The sequence below is a fragment of the Mobula birostris genome, chromosome 16, assembly GCF_030028105.1.
Source record: "Mobula birostris isolate sMobBir1 chromosome 16, sMobBir1.hap1, whole genome shotgun sequence".
NCBI lineage: Eukaryota > Metazoa > Chordata > Chondrichthyes > Myliobatiformes > Myliobatidae > Mobula > Mobula birostris.
The window spans coordinates 10,371,027-10,386,299 of record NC_092385.1 but is presented as its reverse complement, the minus strand read 5'-3'; the positions used below and the strand labels follow the sequence as shown (position 1 = coordinate 10,386,299).

General features: G+C 41.6%; 1 protein-coding gene across 11 annotated transcripts in view; it reads left to right on the top strand.

Annotated features, from left to right (window-relative positions):
• hemk1 (HemK methyltransferase family member 1) overlaps positions 1–15,273 on the top strand; it is a 201,545-nt gene that overhangs the window by 98,264 nt on the left and 88,008 nt on the right. For all 11 annotated transcript variants that reach the window (XR_011889354.1, XR_011889355.1, XR_011889357.1 and 8 more), the window contains one exon: positions 13,521–13,626. Coding sequence is in view for 5 of the 11 variants with exons in the window: in XM_072280297.1 (XP_072136398.1) it covers positions 13,521–13,626 (106 nt within the window). In the remaining 6 variants the exon portion in view is untranslated. The remainder of the gene's footprint in view (positions 1–13,520; positions 13,627–15,273) is intronic.

Genomic DNA, 15,273 nt, shown 5'->3' with positions numbered 1-15,273 from the left:
GTTTGTGGACTCTCTTTCATAAACTTCAGTTGTGAATGTTATTTTCCTATTGTTTGCACCACCTTTTTTTTTCTTTGCACATTGGGTGTTTGACGATTTTCTTTTCTAATGGGTGCTATTGGGTTTCTTTGTTTTTAGCTGCCAGTAAGGAGACGAATCTCAAGGTTGTATAAAGTATACATACTTTGATAATAAATATACTTTAAACTTTGAATACTGAAAGTAGTCAGCAGGTCAAACACGAAGATGAGCCAAGAAGCACAATCAGTATTCTGGAAGGATGACCTTTGGTCAACATTAGTGTGGCACAGCTGCCTCACAGCACAAGAGACGCAGGTTCAATCCCGACCTCGGGTGCGATCTGTGTGGAGTTTGCACATTCTCCCTGTGGCCACGTGGGTTTCCTCTGTACTTGCTGAAGTTTAGGAGAATTTGAAACCTACCAAATATTGAAAGGCCAATGAAGTCTAGTCAAGAACCATAACAGCGGTTCCTATTCACATCAATATGATCAGGGCCATTCAATTAGCTTTAGTGACGTTGATTGTTTGTAATTTGCTCATAAAGTAACATTCCGATCATCTCATCGGATTATTCAGAGATCCTGTTGGTTTAGTTTCTGGCTCGCACTCTGCATATTCTGCGTCTTTGGGAGCACAGGCCAAGGCTACAGGCAAGGTTAAATTTGGGAACATGGGAAGTTAGGAATGTCGGTAGGTTTGTGGACAGACATGCTGAGATTTACTGGTTGCAACTCACCAGCTTCTGTTTCCTGAACTTTCTTTAAACTCTTCAGATTTATTGGAAAAGTTACCATCAAACATTACAGGACAAATTGTCAAATGGGAGAGGAGATATCTTTCAAGTGAGAAAAGTTTAAAGGACGGTGTGAGGGGTGACAGGTGCCTAGAACGTGTTGCCAAGGGTGGTGATGGAGACAGATATGATACTGACATTTAAAAGGCATTTAGACAGACTCATGTACATGAAGGGAATGGAGGGATATGGATCATATAGATAGATAAATTAGTTTAATTTGGTATCAAGGTCAGCACAGACATCATGGGCCAAGGAGCCTATTCCTGCACTGTGTTTTTCTATGCTCTATGTAAAAAAAGGAATAAAAGTATGTTGGGGCAACTCAAATAATATCCAATAGTCAGAAAATCTACTAGTCTGGCACCACCAAATTATTCGAGTTTTTTTTTGTAGTTCTCTAATTCTGGAGGGGTATCATAATAAGTATCATTTGTAAGATTGTAAAACTGGCAGCAATTTGCTATTGTCTATAGATATTGATGTCTGTTCCAGTTTCAGCTTGGCTTTAGGTAATTTAACACGCTGTACTTCATGAAAATGAAATGCTGGAGGAACTCAGCGGATCAGGCAGCATCTATAGAAAGGAATAAACAGTCAACGTTTCAGGCTGAGACCCGTCGTCCAGAAATATCAACTGTTTAAAGGATTCAACATGTATTTATTATCAAAGTACACATGCATCATACAACCCTGAGATTCAAAGACAGCCATGAAACAGAGAAGGACCATGGAACCCATTCAAAGAACCAAAACGTCAACCCCCTCCCCCGCATTTCCTCGGGCATTTTCTGTTTGTTACTCCGGATTTCCAGCATCTGCAGAATCTCTTGCCTTCATGAAGTAGAAAGTGGTAGAAAGAGTGAGATGGTGAAGAGGGAATAAGAACGCATATTAAACGGAAAAGAAACAAGTGCATCCTCACCATCCTGGACATGCTGTCTTCTCATTACTACCATTGGGGAGGAAGTACAGGAGCCTAAAGACCCTACCTCAATGATTGAGAAACGGTTTCTCCCCCTCTGTCATCAGATTTCAGAACGGTACCTCACTATTCCTTTTCTTTTGCACTACTTATGTATTCCTGTAAGCTATAGTAACAGTTCTGCCGCTAGACAGCAAACATCACATCACTTAAGTCAGTGCTTTAGTGTAATAATTCTGATCCCGAAGAATGGAAAGAATTTTGAATGATTATCGATGATCAGGCAGAGTATTAACTGCTGGACCTATTGTAACAAAAATGAGGTGCTTTTTCTTAATAAACACAATAGATTATGAAGATGCTAGAAATCCAGAGTAACACACAAAATGCTGGAGGAACTGATGTCAGGAAATCATGTCCTATGGGAAGAAATAAAGAGTTGACATTCCAGGCCAAGGCCCTTCATCAGAAAGGCAATTTATTGGATTGTTCCTTTGCCACTTCCTCAAGCAGCAAAAACAAATACATCTAAATAGTTGAATAGATCATAGGTCACTTCTTAGGAATTACTATTTAAAATCTTACAAAACAAACACACAAAAGATCACTTGTCCCACTGTGTCCCACAGATGGTGTATCATTCCTCTGAAAACCTATTGTGCCCCAAAAGCTTACTACCAAGGGTTAATCTCTGTAGTCTCGAGTGAACACGGAAAAGCTAATATTAATGAAATCCTGCAGATTTTTTTTAGTAAGTTTGATTGACCGCTAAATCAGAGTTGATGCAAGCCTCGCAATAGATACGAGCGTGTTTATTTTAGTTTATTCAACAAGCCAGAGTCACTGGGTTCATCGAGAGCACTAAGAATAGGAAGTTAATCAGTGGCTTGCTGACAGAGAATTCGGGAGACATTTCCTCGCTCAGCAGGTCAAAATGTGGAACTTGTCACCACAAGAAGTAGTTGAAGTGAATAACATAGATGCATTAAGGGGAAGCTTGATCAGCACACCAGAATGACAAGTACACGATGTTAGTGGGGTTATTTGAACAAGGATGTAAGGATGTTTTCATGGAACATAGACCAATAAATATATTGTTCAAATCTTACTTCAGTATTTTTTAACTTAATTAGACAATTAGTATTACCAAACAACAAATTATTTTCTCTCAGTTCATAGAGGTCAGGCTGAGACTTTATAAGGCACATTGGTCAGACCGCACTTAAAATATCGTGAACAATTTTGGGCTTTTTATCTAAGAAAGGATGTGCTGACATCAGAGAGTGTCCAGAGGAGGTTCACAAGAGTGAACCTGGGAATTAAAGGCTTTTGATGGCTCTTGCCTGTACTCGCTGGAGTTTAGAAGAATGAAGGGGGATCTCATTGAAACCTATCAAATTTTAAAAGGCCTAGAATGGATATGGAGAGGATGTTTCCTATATTGGGAGAGTCTGGGAACAGAGAGCACGGCCTCAGAATCCAAGGATGTCCCTTTAAAACAGATGAGGAGGAATTTCTTTAGACCAAGGGTGGTGAGTTTGTGGAATTCATTACCACAGATGGCTGTGGAGGCTAATTCATTGAGTATATTTTTAGCGGAGGTTGATGGTTTATTGATTAGTAAGGGTGTTAAGGGTTACGGGGAGAAGGCAGGAGAATGGGGTTAAGAGGGATAATAGAGCAGTGGAATGGGAGAGCAGATTCAATGGGACAAATGGCCTGATTGTCTGATGGGCGTATTGTCATTGAAATATATGATCCCTCTAAATACTATATGTTTATCTATTTAACATAGAAACATAGAAAATAGGTGCAGGAGTAGGCCATTCGGCCCTTCGAGCCTGCACCGCCATTTATTATGATCATGGCTGATCATCCAACTCAGAACCCCGCCCCAGCCTTCCCTCCGTACCCCCTGATCCCCGTAGCCACAAGGGCCATATCTAACTCCCTCTTAAATATAGCCAATGAACTGGCTTCAACTGTTTCCTGTGGCAGAGAATTCCACAGATTCACCACTCTCTGTGTGAAGAAGTTTTTCCTAATCTCGGTCCTAAAAGGCTTCCCTTTTATCCTCAAACTGTGACTCCTCGTTCTGGACTTCCCCAACATCGGGAACAATCTTCCTGCATCTAGCCTGTCCAATCCCTTTAGGATTTTATACGTTTCAATCAGATCCCCCCTCAATCTTCTAAACTCCAACGAGTACAAGCCCAGTTCATCCAGTCTTTCTTCATATGAAAGTCCTGCCATCCCAGGAATCAATCTGGTGAACCTTCTTTGATATTTATATATTAAATATATCTTAATTACTTTAGAAATTACTAGGGACAATTTTAAAACTACTTACAACTGGTTAGATGTGGGCCGCCCCCAAACCTGCTCAGTACCTCCCTGTAGGCCCTTCTGGGAATTCTTACCACCAGCCAGCAACCTCCAGTACTCCCAGCCAGCAGCAACACCCCTGTTTGTGTGGGATTCGCTCTGGCAGCACGTAGCTTGTTTGATCCTTTATAGACATAATGAAGAAGGGAGATAAACCTCATTGACTCTCCTCCATGCATTCATCTTTATACTTTGTACTTTATTGTCGCCAAACAATTGATACTAGAACGTACAATCATCACAGCGATATTTGCTTCTGCGCTTCCCGCTCCCTGGATTACAAATTGATAGTAAATATTAAAAATTTAAATTATAAATCATAAATAGAAAATAGAAAAACGGAAAGTAAGGTAGTGCAAAAAAACCGAGAGGCAGGTCCAGATATTTGGAGGGTACAGCCCAGATCCAGGTCAGGATCCGTTCAGCAGTCTTATCACAGTTGGAAAGAAGCTGTTCCCAAATCTGGCCATACGATTCTTCAAGCTCCTAAGCCTTCTCCCGGAGGGAAGAAGGACGAAAAGTCTGTTGGCTGGGTGGGTGGTGTCCTTGATTATCCTGGCAGCACTGCTCCAACAGCGTGCGGTGTAAAGTGAGTCCACGGATGGAAGATTGCTTTGTGGGATGTGCTGTGCCATGTTCACGATCTTCTGCAGCTTCTTTCGGTCTTGGACAGGACGACTTCCATACCAGGTTGTGATGCACCCTAGAAGAATGCTTTCTACAGTGCATCTATAAAAATTAGTGAGGGTTCTTCCTCTGGCACTTGAAGAATTAAGGAAAAAAGAGAGTAGTGACCTCATCCCAATGCACCAGTGGCACAGCCCTCCCTACTATTCACACTCTCTCCAGGTGCACTGCCTCAGTAAGGCGGCAGCTATCATCAAAAATCCCCACCATGCGGGCCTTGTCATGTTCTTGCCGCTACTGTCGTGCAGGAGGTACAAAAACTGAAATCCCACACTGCCAATGCCATATTTAAGTTTGCTCACAACTGTTGTTAGCTGAATCAAAGGTAGTAATGAATCACCATATGGGAGGGAGACTGAAATTCTGGCTGAATGGTGCCACAACAACCTCTCACTCAATGTCAGCAAAACCAAAAAGCCTATTATTGACTACTGGAGGAGGAAGCAGAAGGTCCATGAGTCAGACCTCAAAAGGGGATTAACGGTGGAGAGCGTCAGCAACTTTAAATTTCTCACCATTATCATTTCAGAGGATCAGCACATAAGTGCCATTACAAAGAAAGGATGGCAGTGCCCCTACTTTCTTAGAAATTGTGAAGATTTAGCATGTAATCTAATACTGTAACAAATTTCTATAGACGGACAATGGAGAGTACACTGACTGGTTGCATCACGACCTAGTATGGAAACACCAGTGCTCTTCAATGGAAAAGCTCTTGCACCAGACGAGTTAACTTCCCTCACCCCAACACTGAACTGGCTTCACAGCTTATCAACTCACTTTCAAGGATTCTACAACCCGTGTTCTTGATACTTATTACTGATTTATTTATTATTATTATTTTGTTTTTTTTTCTTTTTTTGTATTTGTGCAGTTTGTTGTATTTTACACATTGGTTGTTTGACTGTCTTTGTTGCGTGTGGTTTTTCATTGATTTTATTGTGTTTCTTTGTAAATGCTGTGAATGCCCACAAGAAAAATGAACCTCAGGGCAGCATATGTACTTTGATAGTAAACTTACTTTGCACTTTGAACACCAAGTTCAGGAGTAGCTACTTCCTTTCAACCTTTCGGTTCTTGAATCAACCAGCACAACCTTAATCACTACCTCAGAATAACAGCTCAGGCATCCTTCTTAATGCTACCATTGGGTAGGAAGTATAGAAGCCTTGGATCCCATACTACCGCTTCAAGAATAGCTACTTTTCTACAATCATCAGGTTCTTCGATTGACCTGCACAATTCTAACTCTACCTCAGTAATTGAACACTACAGACCGCCTCTTACACTATTATGGCTTTGCCTCTGTCTTTTTAGACTAATGTCTTATTTTGCACTGTCTTGTATAATTTATATTCATTTTATGTCCGTGTGTTGTGAACTCATCCATGTAGTGTAGGAAGTCTGCCAATTAATTTGGTCACAACAGGATCTCACACAGATGCAAAAACAGCCAGAGATAGAAGGCTAAGGAAATTCTGCTTGCAGCATTGAAAGCGTTCTATCCGGATGCACCACGGCTTGGTATGCCAACCTCGCTACAGACGAGTTAAAAAAAATTCCAGTAAGTGTGGACACAGTCCAGTCCGTCACAAAATCTAGCCTTTCCTCCATGAATTCTGTCTACACTTCTCGCTGTGTTGGTAAAACAGCCATTATAATCAAATATCACTGTTCCACTCCCCCCCCCCAACGCTTCATGAGGCAGAAGATACGATACCAAAGCTTGAAAATAGTAAATACAAAAAAAACACAATAGAATCAAGGAAAAAATGCAAGCGAAGACGATCAAACAACCAATGTTAAAAAGATAACAAACTGCAAATACAAAAAAAAAAGCAAGCAAGCAAGAACATGAGTTGTACAGTCCTTGAAAGTGAGTCCATAGGTTGTTGAATCAGTTTAGTGTTAGGGTGAATGAAGTTAGCAGCTCTGGTTCAGGAGCCTGATGGTTGAGGGGTAATAACTGTACCTGAACCTGGTGGTGTGGGTCCTGAGGCTCCTGTACCTTCTTCCTGATGGCAGCAGCAAGAAGAGAGCATGGCCAGTATGGTAGAGGTCCTTAATGATAGATGGCACTCTTTGTAAATATGTTCAATGGTGGGGAGGGCTTTAGCAGTCATGGAGTGGGTTGTATCCACTATTTTTTGTTTGGCTTTTTGTTTCAAAGGCATTGGTGTTTCCATACCAGGCTGTCACGCATATATCTTTCACACTTTTAAAAACAGTGAGTCAAACTTTGGTTTTATTCAATAATGGCACTTGATCATTATTAGCACAGGTGTCATCGAAACCAGCTGGACAGTGAGAGGCCTGGATAGAGTGGACATGAACTAGATGGTTCCATTCGTAGGAGGGTCTAGGATCCAAAAGCACAGCCTTAGAATAAAGCAATTTCCTTTTAGAACTGAGATTAGCAGGAATTTCTTCAGCCAGAGGTTGGTGAAATCTGTTGCTATGAAGGGCTATGGAGGCCAAATCAATGGGTGTATTTAAGGCAGAGACTGATAGGTACTTGAGTAGTAAAGGGGTTAAGGGTTACAGGGAGAATGGAGTTGACAAAAAGAAAATCAGCCATGATTGAATGGTAGAGCAGACATGATGGGCCGAAAGGGCAGATTCTGCTCCTATATTTTATGATCTCATGGTGTATCAATCTAGATTTGATGCTTCACTTTCTGGAGTGTAACCTGAACTGACTTCAAAGGACAATTGGAAGGGTACGTGAATAAGGAAACTTTATAGGGAGATAGGGCCAAATGCAGGCAAATGGGACTAGTTTAGATGGGTATCTTGTCTGCCATAAGCGAGATGAGCCGGAGGGCTTTTTCCCATGTTTTTCAGCCATGGCTCAGCCACCAGCATTCTTAATCTATGACTCAGAGTAAGAAGGCTAGCTGGTGAGCTGTGGCTAAAAATGGAAGGATTTAATAATAGTTTGAACAAATTCTGAATTTGTAATTAACAGAAAAACAATTAAAGCAGCTAGTGTTTCTTTCAGACTGCGAACTGCTTGTGAACGGGTGAAAGCTGTTGTTCGGGCAGTATATTCCAACCATCGTAAGGCCGCGTTATAAGTAGAGCAACACTTATTGCCTCTTTGAAAGTGAGAAACGTCTACTGAAAGTGGGCAATTTAATGTTGCTATATCACAAAATCTTTGCCAGCTGTGTGTTACAACCATCCAAAGTTTAAAGTACATATACATCACCATATACTACCTAGAGGTTCATTTTTTGCAGGCATTCCAGTAAAACAAAGAAATACAGCAGAATCAGTGAGAAACTATACACACAGACTGACAAGCAACCAATGTACAAAAGAGGACAAACCGCAAATAATAATTAAATAAATAAATGAATAAGTAGGTAGGTAGATGGGTGGATAGACAGATAAACGGTTAGAATCAGAATCAGTTACTGAGAACATGAGGTGTGGAGTCCTTAAAAGAGAATCTATAGGCTGTGGAATCAGTTTTGCGTTGAGGTGGGTGAAGTTATCCACACTGGCTCAGGAGCCTCACGGTTGAAGAGTAATAAGAGGTAATGTTGCAGCTATATAGGACCCTGGTCAGACCACACTTGGGAGTACTGTGCTCAATTCTGGTCGCCTCACTATAGGAAGGACGTGGAATCCACAGAAAGGGTGCAGAGGAGATTTACAAGGATGTTGCCTGGATTGGGGAGCATGCCTTATGAGAATAGGTTGAGTGAACTCGGCCTTTTCTCCTTGGAGCGACGGAGAATGAGAGGTGACCTGATAGAGATGTACAAGATGATGAGAGGCATTGATCGTCACTTCAATGGATTTAGCTCTGATCATGGACTGTGGCCAACTGAGCACCAAAGTGCTCTGAAAAATCAAATTAACTTGAATAAGATGAGAGGCATTGATTGTGTGGATAGTCAGGGGCTTTTTCCCAGGGCTGAAATGGCTGCCACAAGAGGACACAGGTTTAAGGTGCTGGGGAGTAGGTACAGAGGAGATGTCAGGGGTAAGTTTTTTACCCAGAGAGTGGTGAGTGTGTGGAATGGGCTGCCGGCGGCGGCGGTGGAGACGGAAATGATAGGGTCTTTTAAGAGACTCCTGGATGGCTACATGGAGCTTAGAAAAATAGAGGGCTATGGGTAAAGCCTAGGTAGTTCTAAGCTGGGGACATGTTCGGCATAACTTTGTGGGCCGAAGGGCCTGTATTGTACTGTATGTTTTCTATGTTTCTAATTGTTCTTGAATCTGGTAGTGCAGGACCTAAAACCCCTGTACGATCTCCTTCAGCAGGAAGAGGGCAACACCTGGATGTGGGGGTTCCATGATAGTGATTTACGTTGCTTTCTTGTGGCAATGCTCCATCTAGGTGTGCTCAATGGTGGGGGGACGGCCTTTACCTCTGATGGACTGGGCTGTGTCAACCACTTTTTGTAGACTTTTCCATTCTTGGGCGTTGGTGTTTCCTTACCAAGCCCCGAGGTAACCGGTCAGGATACTCTCCACTATGCAGCTATAGAATACCAAAGAGCAACTAAAAGCAATAAACAGAATTGCAGTTGTTCTTCATTTTGTAAAACTAACCCTATAAGTTGTAAAGAATGCATTTCTTGAATGGGGCACAGCCTAATAAGTCCTCCAGAATAAAATCATAAAATACATATTGGTGTGATAGGATCTCCTTGTGTTGCTAAGATATTGAGCAGTTCAGTATAAGTGTGATAACTCAGAATTGTAGAGGAGCCTGAGAGGTTGATTTTCTGGACTAATTAATGTTTTTTCTGTTAATACTGCAATTCACATTGATTGTATTCATTTTTTTCTACATTACACAGCACTGTAATAAATTTTACCAGTGAACCCAATGAGTTTAAAGGGTGCAGTGGAAACACAGCCCTGATGATTAAAAAAAGAGTAGAATACAGGCCCCTGATGACTTTAATGGGAGTGTGGGAATCAGCATGGTAGCATAGCAATTAATGTAATGCTTTACAGCATCAGCGATCCAGGTTCAATTCCCGCCACTGTCGGTAAGCGGTTTGTATGTTTTCCTCGTGACCGCATGGCTTTGTTCTAGGTGCTCCAGTTTCCATCCACATTCCAAAGGCGTACAGTTTAATAAGGGTTAGTATGTTGTTGGCACGTTATGATGTTGTGCCTGAAGCATGACGACATTTGCAAGCGTCCTACAGCACGATCCTTGGACTGTGTTGGTCGTTGGTCAAACGGTGCAATTCACTGCATATTTCAACATTTAAACAGGCTGTAATAAGCAGGGCCTAGTTAAGTCTTCTCTTTGGAGTGAGAGAGGATGAGTGTCAACTTGATAGAGGTGTATAAGGTTATAAGAGACACACTTTAAGTCAAGTTCAAGTTTCTTGTCATTCAATTGTTTACATATATACCACCAAGCGAAACAATGTTCCTCCAGACTCAAGTTGCACAACACATTACATAAAACTCACACACAATACAAAGCTAATGAATCTCAAGGCTGCATAAAATATACATACTTCGATAATAAATGTACTTTGAACCTCTTGGAGATCTCGTCGATGGTGCAGTCACCAAATGGCATTTCGGAAGTATGCAAAAACTCATGGACTGGGAAGAGAGGTGAAAATCAGGACTAATTGGATCCTTTTTCAAAATATTAACCCAGGTTTAATGGATGGAATGGCTTCCGGTGCTTATCTGTAATTCTGTTACTATAGCAGGGTGTAAAAGAAGGTTTCATACAGTACTATGTATTTCCACTTAACAGACTCTGTTTATCTCTAATTTCTTCGTATTAGAGGTTGAAAATTATTTTGGGTGTCATATTTGTTAAATATACTATTAATCATTGACCAGCCCCATTAAGAAATTTACATTTCATGTGAACCAGAGTGCAGCCTTATCTGCTTCATATCTAAGTAAACAGACCAGGATCCAGAAATGATCCAGGTGCATTCTGCCTGTGATAAAAGTGATGGAACAAGCAGCAAATTTTGTTAACTAACATACCTCAACTTTTAAAGTAAACTATATTGCACCCGTGTAAACATTAATGAAGATATTTTGTTTGCAATCCTGCTTTCACATGGTGAACAAGAATAGATAAGTTTGGCAGAGCTAAAGAAGGGAAGACTGGAACGAAGAGAGCTTCAAAGGTGTTGACCTAAGTACTCTATACAGCAGGTCAATCAGAGCCAGTGCACATCCTTTTAGGACACGTTTTGTTCAAACCTGACCACTGATTAAAGGGCAGAAAAACAACTAAAAAGGTTTCTCTGCCAACCTTTACTATTATAATGCTGAGTCACCACTTTATTTGGTACCTCCTGAACTGAACAAAGAGGCCACTGAGTTTATGTTCGTGGTCTTCTGCTGCTGTGTGCCATCCACTTCAAGATGCTCTTCTGCACACCACTGTTGTCACGCGAGGTTGAGTTCTTGTTGCCTTCCTGTCTGGCTTGAATCATTCTGGCCATTCTCTGACCTGTCTCATTAACAAGGCGTTTTCACCCACAGAACTGCTGTTTACTGTATGTTTTTTGATTTTCACACCATTCTCTGTATACTGTAGAGACTGTTGTATGAAAATCCCAGGAGATCAGCAGTTTCTGAGGTATTCAAACTACCCTAATCTTCCTTATTCTGATTTTTGGTCTGAACAACAATTGAACCTCTTGACCATCTCTGCATGCTATTATGCATTGAGTTGCTGCTACATGATTGGCTGATTAGATATTTGCATCACAAGTTGCTGTACTGTTGAACCTAATAAAGTGGCCACTGAGTTATATGTTTTCATCACAAACACCCCCAAGTATTCCAGTAGGAAAAAACTAATTACGTGTTCATTTATTAAAAATTCAAACCTCACTAAAAATCTTCAGTGTGCAATGTGGATTAGTTGATCGGGAGATATATTGAGGTATTCCAATGATAAAACAAAAGGATCAGTTGAATTGCTTAGCTTTTCCCTATTTATGACAGAAAATATAGAAGGCTGGGTGCCAACGGGTCCACAAACCCATTGGAGGCTATAGGCCCGAAGTCAGCCTGTCCTGGGACTGGAAGCCTGTCTGTGTGGGTGAGGGGGAGAAAAGGGGCTTGTTTTGCTGTTGTTTGTTGCGGTTGTTACGTTGTTGCTGAACACGATGGGCATGCTATGTCAGCACCGCAATGTGTGGCGACACTTGCGGGTTACCCCCAGCAGATCCTTAAGTTGTGTTGATGGTTAACGCAAATGGCGCATTTCGTTGTATGTTTCGTTATACATATGATAAGTAAATCTGGGTCTGAATAGGTTATTCGGCCCTTCACCTCTTCCACCTGCAGTCATACAGCGTAGAACAGGAGTTCCCAACTCGTTTTTGTGTCATGGACTCCTACTGTTAATCAAGGCCCACTTACCCCAAGTTGAAAACCCCTGTGTTAGACACCGATAGAGCTCCCTCCTCTTGAGGATACAGCACCTATAAAAAGTATGTATTCACCCCTTGGACATTTTCATGTTTTATTGTTTACAACAGTGGTTTAATTTGGGTTTTTTTGACACTGATCAACAGAAAAAGTGAAAACAAATTTCTACAAATCATCTAAACTTATTACAGTTAATAAACACAAAATAATTGTTTGCATAATTACTCATCCCCTTCAAGTCATTATTTAGTAGATGCACCTTTGGCAGCAATTGCAGCCTTTAGTATGCGTGGGTATGTCTCTTATCTGCTTTGCACATCTGGACACTCCAATTTTCACCCATTCTTTACAAAACTGCTCAAGCCCTGTCAGATTGCACAGGGATCGTGAGTGAACAGCCCTTTTCAAGTCCAGCCACAAATTCTCAATTGGACTGAGGTCTGGACTCTGACTTGGCCACTCCAGTACATTAACTTTGATGTTTTTAAGCCATTCCTGTGCAGCTTTGGCTTTATGCTTGGGGTCATTGTCTTGCTGGAGAACAGATCTTCACCCAAGTCGCAGCTGTCTTGGGGACTGCATCAGGTTTCCCTTCAGTAGTGGCTTTCCCTTTGCCGCTCTCTCATAAAGCTGTGACTGGTGAAGCACCTGGGCAATAGTTGTATGCGCAGTCTCTCCCATCTCAGTCACTAAAGCTTGTAACTCCTCCAGAGTTTTCATAGGTCTCTGCTTCACTAGTCCCCTTCTTGCACGGTCACTCGGTTTTTGAGGACGGTCTGCTCTAGGCAGATTTACAGCTGTGCCATATTCTTTCCATTTCTTGACGATTGACTTAACTGTACTGCAAGGGATATTCAGTGACTTGAAAATTTTCTTCTACCAATTTTCCTGACTTGTGCTTTTCAATAACCTCTTCGCAGAATTGCTTCGAGTGTTCTTTTGTCTTCATGGTATCATTTTTGCCAGGATGCTAACTCACCAGCAGGACCTTCTGTTATCTGAAATAACACACTCAAAGTGCTGGAGGAACTCAACAGTTTGTGCGGCATCTATGGTAAGGAATAAACATTCCTCCATTTGGGTCTCGGGCTGAAACATCAACTGTTTATTCTTCCCATAGATGCTGCCTAACCTGCTGAGTTTCTCCAGCATTTTGTGTGTGTTACTCTGGATTTCCAATATCTGGGGAATCTCTTGTGTTTGTCCAGTTATTCTAATATCTATGTGGTTTTTGTTTAAAGTTGACAGTACAGTATTGAGTGCAGCAAAATGCATTGTAGTATCAGTCTTAATCTGTGTTTGTGTTTCACAGATGCCCCTGAACTGGCTCGGATCTGTAAAGCTGTGGACGTTATTGTCAGTAACCCTCCATATATATTCCATGAAGATATGCCTGGATTAATGCCAGAGATCCTCAGGTAAATCCGACTGAACAGATCCGTCACACTTCCTTGAATGTTGCATTCGGAAGGCAATGCCTCAAAAAGGAGACATCCACTATTAAGGGCCCCCTCCAGTCAGGACATACCCTCTTCTCATTACTACCATCAGGAAGGAGGTACAGGAGCCTGAAGACACACACTTAATGTTTTAGGAACAGCTTCTTCCCCTCTACCATCAGATTTCTGAACAGACAATGAACTCATAAACACTATCTCTGCTTTCTTTTAAATATAAATTTTTACTATTAGATTATGAAGACACGTAGTCCTCTTTTATTGTCATTTAGTAATGCATGCATTAAGAAATGATATACTATTTCCTCCGGTGTGATATCACAAAACACAGGACAGACCAAGACTGAAAAAACTGACAAAACTACGTAATTATAACATATAGTTACAACAGTGCAACAATACCATAACTTGATGAAGAAGTCCATGAGCACAGTAAAGTTCAAAGTCCCTCAAATGTCCCACATCTCACGCAGACAGGAGAAGGAAGAAAAACTCTCCCTGCCATGCCGACCACAATCCGACTCTGAGTCATCCGAAAACTTCGAGCTCTGATCAGCTCTCCAACACCGAGTACTGAGCGCCATCTCTGTCCGAACGATTCGACCTCCTTCTCGGTCGCCAAAAGCAGGCAAGGCCGGGGATTTTGAGGCCTACCCTCCAAAAGATTCCCTACCACGCGGTAACGACAGCAGCAAACGAGCGTTTCAGAAATTTCTCTAGATGTTCCTTTGTGGTTTCACGTCCATTCTCCGTCAAATCAGAATTGTCCACGGCCCCTATTTAACAGATACGATATCATTTTTCACCAGAGGGCTGCCCACGCGCAGGTGCGCCACCATCCTCTCCTCCCGCCATATAATATATTATTATTATATTATAATATAATTTATAGCATATTTTATGCATTGCACTGTACTGCTACCAAAACAACAAATTTCACGTCATATGTCAGTGACAATAAATCTGATTCTGATTGAGGTATGCAACATTGACGTTGTGGGCCAAAAGCAAAGCAGCAGTAAACTTTGAGCAACACACACAAAATGCTGGAGGAACTCAGCAGGTCAGACAGCATTTATAGAGAGGAATAAACTGTTGACATTTTGGTTTGAAGCCCTTCATCAGTAAACTTTTTTTTTTACGTGGCATTTTTGTACAGCTGTAGCTGTAATAGAGCATAGCATTACAGGCAGAGATGGTTCAGGCCCTGGTGGTAAATTTGTGAACTAGAACCAGTCGATGGCAACTGAATGATGTTTGCAGTCACCTATACTGATTGAAGTCGCTAGTATTGAGTGCTGGGAGGAGATTGTGTTCCAGTACTCTAACGCCTCTTCCGTGTTGTTAACCAAAGATGAACATTTCCCCATGAGGCAACACCTTATATTCCATCTGGGTAGCCTCTAGTCCAATGGCATGAACATCAATTTCTTTAACCTCCGGTAATTTCTCACCCCTTCCCTTTCTCTCGTTTATCCATTCCCTAAACCGAATTCCCTTTCACCCCTTCTCTTCTCCTCGCACATCATCTCCCATTGGTGTCCGTTCTCCTTTTTCCTCCATAGTCCACCATCCTCTCTTATCAGACTTCTTTTTCAGCTCTATTCT